Here is an 8943-nt window from a genome sequence, read left to right on the forward strand (position 1 = left end):
ACGGGGCTGGTGCTCATCACTTCCGCTTCCGGCCGCGCTTGGTCCGGGGCACTCTGGGAGTTGTAGTCCCGGCCGGCCCAGTCAGGGGGGCACCACAAATCCCAGAGAGCCTTGCGCGTCCAGATCGGGTTCGGAGGGCGAAAGGAGGGGGCGGGGCGAAGGGAGCGCGGAGCCCGGACGGTTAGTAACCGGGGAGGGTGGGGGAAGAGCAAGGCGCCATCCACCCACCGACACATCAAAGCTCCAAACCCCGGGTCAGTGCGCCATCGGCCTCCGAGGCAAGGCGGCGGTTCCTGATGCCATCGCCATTCAGGACTCATTCAGCAGTTGCACACCGTCGGCAAAATGGGGGTTGAGAGAGGAGGGAGGGGTGGGGAGGCCTCGGGTCTCCAGTCGGAAGGCAGGCCGGGCGGGGAGGGAGGGACACTTACCAGGGGGCGAAGAACTCCACCAGCATCAGGTCGTGTTCGCCGACCCGATCCTCGAAATCGTCGTCCGTCAATTCGAGCACGTCGGTAGCCAGCGCCGCGCCGGCCGTGCAGGCGAGGAGCAGGAAGCGGATCATGGCGGCGGGGACAGGCTGAGGGGAGAGAGGGAGAGTCAGTGAGTGTCCGGCGCTCGCGCTGCGCTCTTGTGTCCGCGCGGCGACGCCGCAAACCGAAAGCCGCCCAGAGCCCCGAGTGTGGCGCCCGCCCATTGGACAGCACCCGTCCCACGTGGGCGGCCGGCCTACCAATCACCGGCGCCCGGACCGCGACCTGGACCAATGGCGAGGCCGGTCAGGATTCTGCGCAGTGAGGTCGGACCCTCTAAAGGTGCCCTGTCATTGCAATTTATGCTGGTGCTAATGTCCCAAAAGTGTTGGGAGAGTACCTGGAAAGTTTTTGTTGCAAACGCCGCAGAAGCAGAAAAGACCCTTCTAATTTGATATAGACTCTCTTCAATTTGATATAGAATTCCTACAGTGCAGAAAGATCAGAATTAATTTTATTACATTTCCTGCTATGGCGGCACGGTAGCACAGTAGTTAGCACTGCTGCTTCACAGCTCCAGGGTCCCGGGTTCGATGCTCGGGTCACTGTCTGTGTGGAGTTTGCACATTCTCCTCGTGTCTGTGTGGGTTTCCCCCGGGTGCTCCGGTTTCCTCTCACAGTCCAAAGATGTGCGGGTTAGGTTGATTGGCCAGGTTAAAAGTTGTCCCTTAGAGTCCTGGGATGCGTAGGTTAGAGGGATTAGCGGGTAAAATATGTGGGGGTAGGGCCTGGGTGGGATTGTGGTCGGTGCAGACTCGATGGGCCGAAAGGCCTCCTTCTGCACTGTAGGGTTTCTATGTTGGAAAAGTACTTAGATTTTGTTGCAAACACTGTGTAGAAGCAGAAAAGAGCCTTCTAACTACTTAATGCAGTGGTTCCCAAGGGGTGCGGCGAGAGAGGATGGCAAGTGTGGCGGGAAGATTCAAGGACAATTAAAGAAACATTTAAACATGGTTTAAAAAAGCATTGTTTTATACTTTCTGGATGTCCCATGATCATATTATAAAGTAGTTGTGTTCTATGTTATGAATCAAGCACTGCTAGGAGATGTGGCACAAGCAAATTTTTATTACGAGAGTGCAGCCCAGTGGAAAAAAGTTTGGGAACCACTGACTTAATGAAAGTATGTAAAAAAGCTCTTCAATTTGGTATATCCCTATAATGTAGAAAGATCAGAATTACTTCTGTTGCCTTTCCTTTTTATGATAATGACTCATCAAGACTAAATACTTTCTATCTTTAAGGAAATAAATTAATTCTGGTCTTTGTGCGCTGCAAGGATTGTCAAGTTGAAGAGCTTAGAAGGGTCTTTCCTGCTTCAACAGTATTTGCAACAAAAACTTTGCAGGTTCATGAAAGTAGGTAACAAGCTCTTTATTTTGACATAGAATCCCTACAGAGCAGAAAGATAAGAATTAATTTTATTACCGTTCCTTTTTATGATGATGTGGAAAAGTACTTAGAAAGTTTTTGGTGCAAATATTGTAGAAGGAGATCTTTCTAACTAAATGAAAGTATGTAAAAAGCTCTTCAATTTGACATATCCCTGTAGTGCAAAAAGATCAGAATTAATTTTATTACCTTTCCTTTTTATGATAATGACTCACCAAAACTCAATACTTTCTATCTTTGAAGTAAAGAAAAGATTAAGGAACAAAAACAGAAAATGCTGGAGAAACTCAGCAGGTCTGACAGCATCTATGTGGAGCCAACGTTTCGAGATTAAGGAAGTTTTTTTTAAAAAATCATTCATGGCACATGAACATCGTTGGCTAGGCCAGCATTTTGTCTATCCTTAATTGCCCTTGTGAAGACACTGGTGAGCTGCCTTGCACTGCCTCCGTCTGCACCATAGTGATTCAATGATCTAAGAGGCTATTCGACCCATTGAGTCTGTACTGACAACAATCCCACCCAGGCCCTATTCCACGTACTTACCCTGCTAATCCCATGACACTAAGGGATAATTTAGCATGGCATCTTTGGAGTGTGGGAGGAAACGGAAAACCCAGAGGAAACCCACGCAGACATAGGGACAATGTGCAAACTCCACACTGACAAGTTACCCAAGGCTGGAATTGAACTCAGATCCCTGAGTTGAGAAGTAACATGAAACAGGTAGAATTCTTCATTCGCAACATTTTAATCAGCAAAATATTAACAGAAGCTAATCAAATAAGCTCATTTTATTGCAAAAGCAAATTACTTACTAGACTCTAAAGTTGAAAAGTGCTCAGCAGAACAGGCAGCATATGTGGAAAGTGAAACTGATCAGAATTAATTTTATTATCTTCTTTCCTCTTTATGATGATGGCTTACCAAAACTAAATACTTTCTTTCTTTGAAGTAAAGGAAAGATTAAGGAGGTTGTTTCTTTACAAAATTCATTCGTAGGATGTGAACATTGCTGGCTACACCAGCATTCATTGCCCATCCTTAAATGACCTTGAGAAGACGCTGCTAAGCTGTCTTGAACTGCTGCAGTCCCTTTGGCATAGGTACACCTCTTAAGGAGGGAGTTTCAGGATTTTGACCCTTGACAGTGAAGGAATGGTGATATATTTCCAAGTCAGGATAGTGAGTGACTTGGAGGGGAACATCCAGGTGGCAAAGTTCCCATGTGCCTGCTACCCTTGACCTTCTAGATGGTAGCAGTTGTGGGTTGGGAAAGTGCTATCCGAAGAAACTATGGTGAATTCTGCAGTACATCTTTTAGATGGTACACTCTGCTGACTCTGTGCATTGGTGGTGGAGTGACTGAATGTGAAGGGTCATCATTTTTCGCCAGGGAATATCCCGGTTTTGGGAAAAGGGACCCTGTTTAAAACACCAAGTAAGAAGTCTAACAACACCAGGTTAAAGTCCCACTGGTCTGATGTGATCAAGGAGACAATAGAAGCCATCGGAAGGCAGATCATTGTGTAATATTCAAGATCAGGAGCTCCCATTGTTCCACAATACCAGTTGGACGAGGGGCGGGAAAACAATATACATTTGAATAAAGCTATTGGTCGGGGGATCAATCGTTAAAATTTGGGTTTGTTTTCGCAGAAAACTTTGACCAGCGCGGACATGGTGGGGTGAATGTTTCATCTGGAGTCTGCAGAATACTCAGCCCAACACCGTGTGGAGACTCGCCCCACATCCCCTGACCAAACTAGATAATGTTGGGGATTTAACAACGGTGAGTTAGGGAACCCAGAGGGCCTTAGTTTAGTAAAGTCCAAGGGGAAATAATCTGTTTTGTTATTAGCCATATTAGAACTTTTGGCTTCGGTTGTGCCATATTTGGATTTGCTGTACATAATAAACATACTCTTATTCAAAACTTGAAACTTGTGTCAATTGCATTAAGTTTAAGTTTATTTATTAGTACCACAAGTAGGCTTACATTAACACTGCCATGAAGTTACTGTGAAAATCCCCTAGTTGCCACACTCCGGCGCCTGTTCAGATACACTGAGGGAGAATTGAGCATGGCCAATGAACCTAACCAGCACATCTTTCGGACTGTGGGAGGAAACCAGAGCACCCGGAGGAAATCCACATAGACACGGGGAGAACATGCAGACTCCATGCAGACAGTGAGCCAAGCTGGGAATCGAACCCAGGTCCCTGACGCTGTGAGACAGCTGTGCCACCATGCCACCCCAAACGGAGAAGGCAGATGCCCCTGGATGGTCTCAAACTACCAACTTTTTGGTTAATAGTCGAACGCGTGAACAAATTGCGCCACAGAGATTCATTATTCATCATCCTTCAGTGTGATTCAGAAATTTAAGCCCAGATCTTCGACCACAAATGAGAGAGCTTGGTCACAATCAGTGAGGCTGAATGATCCTCACACGATCGGGAACATCTTACAAATATTTCTGGCCAGTCAAGCGGGCTGCTTTGTCCTGGATGGTGTTGAACGTCTTGTATTCAAGACAAATTGAGGGTATCCCATCACACTTCTGATTTGTGCCTTGTTGTTGGTGGACAGGCTTTTGGGAGCCAGGAATTATGCTACCCGCCACAGGCTTCCGAGCTTCCTAGCCTCTGACCTGCTCTTTTAACCACAGTATTTAAATGGTTATTTCTGAATGAAAAAAACGTAAATTCCATCAAACTTTGCAGGAAAGTATAGGTAATTCTCAATATAGTGGAGCTTGATATACATGACTAGCAAAAGTTTAAAAAACTATGGGATCTATAGCATTGGCTTTTCAGATGCTGGAACCCCATCTAAAAGCCTCCAGAGTTAATTTTGTTTCAACTGTGTGCGTAACTGTGGCCCACAAATGTTTGAAGCTTGAACATGCACTGTCCATAAGCTTCATGAAAGGCCTATTGAAGGAACAGCACTAATTTGGGAATGACCTAATTTCTATTCCTGAAAACCCCATTTTATTTTGCAACTACTGTACATGAAAGCACAGTACCACAGCAGACCAATGTACAAGATCTTCTTATGATCAGCATCAGAGGTGCCTCTGAATTATTGGTCTTAGAAAAAAATGTATGAACAGAAGCGCCAAATCCATTTGTAAGACTCAACAAAGCCTGATCAGTGCTGCATCTTCTGCAGTTGTTCAGCCGAACCTCCGCCTCACCTTTCTCCTTTATGCTTCAGTCTGTGCATACGCTTCTTTCGCCATTCAGCTCTGATGCAGATAAGGATCTCAAAATGCCAAGAGGTAACTCCATGGTGTATTAGTTGGGCACTCGCTAATGGTATCTCTTAGCAGCTCACTCTTTGACTCCTCCAATTATAATGAGCCAGGTGTCATCAGTCAAAATCAACTTAATAAAAGTGTCCCCGTTTTAAAGGGACCCACACAATAAACTGCAATTATAAATCATAAGAAAGGAAACTGATCAAATTATAGCATTATTCCCTGTGCCACCCTTGTTTTCAAATTTCTCCCTATTTCTGCAATCTCCAGCCCTACGAGATCACAAGATTATGAGCCATAGTCCATAGGCATCGATCTCTATCAAAGAGACAATTGGCTAAGTAGCTTGTGGGCATCACTCAGCATCAAGTGCTGGCGGGGGGTCGGGTCCCGAGTCTACTTCAGCCAGAACAGGAATTGAACCCACACTGTTGGTGTTATTCTGAACCACACACTTGTCACTGAGCTAACCTGTTTTCCCTTTGCGATCATTACAATCCTTCAGTTTTGGTCTCTCGCACATCCCTGATTTCAGTCATTCCAGCATTAACATCTGTGCTTTCAGCTGCTGAGGCCATTAGCTCTATAACTTTTGCCCTAAACCTTGCCATCTCTCTAGTTTTCTCTGCTCTTCGAAAGCGCTTCTTAAAACCTATGTTTGGTCATCTGTCCTAATACATCCTTACATGACTTGATGTTCATTTTTGTATGATAAAGCTGCTGTGAAGTGCAGTGGGATGTCTCACTCTATGAAAGGTCTTAAATAAATACAAATTGCTGTTCTTTATTTATGTGATTGGAGACACTGAATACCATGTGCTTCTTGCACCTTCCTGGCTGCATCGCTTATCCAAACTCATTTTACAGTAGAATCTATTAGTGTGCTGAGCTTGTGAACATTGGTTCATAGTCCTCATACCTCTTTACCTTCAACCATTGGAACAGGAAGAGGAGGTACCGATAAAGCATAGCAGGTAAACATGTTTGCACCTTAGATGATTCTTCCTTATGCTGTCAGGTGTGTGCAATGCCGTACCCTTGTATCTGGACCTATCCAAAGTTAGTTGCATGTCCAGACTAAAGTACCCGAAGACCACCTAAAGGGAACTATGCACGCGGATATCTGTCAGTGGCTGTGAAGGTTACAACTTTATTCCAAGCAACCGCAGAAGGTTAATGCCAAATCTAACCTGAATGCAGAGTTGCATCATATAGATCAATGAAGCATTGTTTGCCAGCTTTAGTTATGCCATCAATATTCCATTAGCCAGCAGCAGAAAACCGCTTTCCACTTCAACCCTATTGTAGTTTTCTCTGGACTGCAGGATATAACTTACCGTACACGCAGGTTCTTATGTGTGCCTACTCCTAATGCTACTCCATTCATGAATACAACAGGCTGTCCATTTCATAAAGGTTCAGCTAGTCTGCAAAGTATGCCTGAAAATGTCTGTTATCCTAGTACCTCCAATGGTTTCTTAATTTGATTTGATTTATTATTGTCACATGTACTAGTATACAGTGAAAAATATTGTTTCTTACGTGCTATACAGACTAAGCATACTGTTCATAGAGAAGGAAACGAGAGAGTGCCGAATGTACTATTACAGTCAAAGCTAGGGTGTAGAGAAAGATCAACTTAATGCAAGGAAAGTCCATTCAAAAGTGTGACGGCAGAAGGGAAGAAGCTGTTCTTGAGGAGTAGGCTGTTCTTGAGTCGGTTTGTACATAACCTCAGATTTTTGTATCTTTTTCCCGACAGAAGAAGGTGGAAGAGAGAATGTCACGGGGTGCGTGGGGTCCTTAATTATGCTGGCTGCTTTGCTGAGGCAGCGGGAAGTATAGACAGAGTCAATGGATGGGAGGCTGGTTTGCGTGATGAACTGGGCTACATTCACGACCTTTTGTAGTTTCTTGCGGTCTTGGGCAGAGCAGGAGCATACCAAGCTGTGATACAGCCAGAAATAATGCTTTCTATGGTGCATCTGTAAAGGTTGGTGAGAGTCGTAGCTGACATGCCAAATTTCCGTAGTCTTCTGAGAAAGTAGAGGCGTTGGTGGACTTTCTTAACTATGGTGTTGGCGTGGGGGGACCAGGGCAGGTTGTTGGTAACACCTAGAAACTTGAAGCTCTCTAAATTTCTGAACCAGTTCATTGTTGTACCAGTACTATTCAAAATGTTAAAAACAGGTTCCGCTGTTTGGGAAACAAAGGTATATGCTGCAGATGTTATACTGTGGCCTGTGCTTCTTACTGGAGCTGACTTTCCACATCCTCTGATGTTGAATAGATTGGATGGAATGCGACAACACATACAACCAAGGGCACCCGAATTACTGCAGTATATTTGTACTTTGCGCAATTTCTGCCCTGCTGTTGAGCCCAATCATAAAGCAAACAAATGAAGAAAGATGGCAATAAGCAGAGGATGAAAGCAAGACAGAGAAATTAGTTGTGCAATACATAACCCCATGAGTGTGAGTCATCAGGTGGAGTCTAATAGGCTAAATCATTATTTCAATACCGTACACTTTTCTGCATGCACAGAACTCTTGCTACATGAAATATTGATTCCACATCCAAGACTGTTGCACCTTTCATATAATCTTTACAGTGCAGAAGGAGGCCTTTTGGCCCATCAAGCCTGCACCAATAACAATCCCACACAGGCTCTATCCCTGTAACCCCACATATTAACCCTGCTAATCCCCTTGACACTAAGGGGCAATTTGGCATGGCCAATTAATCTAACCTGCACATCTTTGGACAGTGGGAGGAAACCGGAGTGCCCAGAGGAAACCCAAGCAGACACGGGGAGAACGTGCAAACAGACAATGACCCGAGGCGGGAATAGAACCCGGGTCCCTGGCTGTGAGGCAGGAGTGGTAACCAGTACTACTGTGCTGCCCTATTCCTCTCCAATGACTCTCATTTACCTCATGTCAAAACAACTGGCAGGGTACATTAGAACTTGTTATTTTATTTATGTACAGGGATGGTATATGTATGTTCAGTTACCCTCTCACGTCTCTGTGACCGTGTAGCTTATATGCCTTCTATGTTCCTCACCATGTGCTCTTAAATGTTCCCTCAATGGCTAAAGGATAGCAATGGGTTTCAGTGTGCCTTTGTAGAGGTAGAGATGGCTCAGAATTGCAATATTGAATCTGAAAATGATCCTGCAACTGTAGGCACCATAAGCATTGAAGCGATAACTGCTTGGGCCTGTCTGCTTGAGGACACATCTTTAGCAATATGAATGAAATGATATTGATGTAGCACCATCGTTTGGGATTCAACATCAGATCCAGTTTCTGTAGACATGCTGAGGGAGTGTCCTGTAGCAGAATGATGTTGAAATCCCAAATGATGATGTATCCTCAAGCAGAAAGGCCCAAGCACTCATAGCTGCAATAAAATCAGAATGTTGAATCCCTGTGTGATGGTAACCACAAGTTGATTCTCCAAGATAGTTAATACAAACTTGTAAATTGGAGCACAAGAGTCCCTGCACTAACACTCATGATGATAGCTATGTTTGATTGGCAGCTGTTTCATGATGCAGAGATGCCAACAGCGTGGGTTCAATTCCCATACCAGTTGAGGTTATTCATGAAGGCCCTGCCTTCTCAAACTTGCCCCTCACCTGAGGTGTGGTGATCGTCAGGTGAAATCACCACCAGTCAGCTCTCCCCCTTAAAGGGGATAGCAGTCTAGGGTCATCTGGGACAATGACGACTTTCCTTACTTTA

The 8943-nt window shown here is 44.9% G+C and overlaps 1 protein-coding gene across 1 annotated transcript in view; it reads right to left on the minus strand.

Annotated features, from left to right (window-relative positions):
* Positions 1 to 699, minus strand: part of pdia3 (protein disulfide isomerase family A, member 3) — a 33865-nt gene extending 33166 nt beyond the window's left edge. The window contains exon 1 of the mRNA XM_078241478.1: positions 432 to 699. Within this exon, the coding sequence (XP_078097604.1) occupies positions 432 to 697 (266 nt within the window). The 5' untranslated portion in view covers positions 698 to 699. The remainder of the gene's footprint in view (positions 1 to 431) is intronic.
* Between the last annotated feature and the right edge of the window lie 8244 nt (positions 700 to 8943).

The sequence above is a fragment of the Mustelus asterias genome, chromosome 24 (genome assembly GCF_964213995.1).
Source record: "Mustelus asterias chromosome 24, sMusAst1.hap1.1, whole genome shotgun sequence".
NCBI classification, from domain to species: Eukaryota; Metazoa; Chordata; class Chondrichthyes; order Carcharhiniformes; family Triakidae; genus Mustelus; species Mustelus asterias.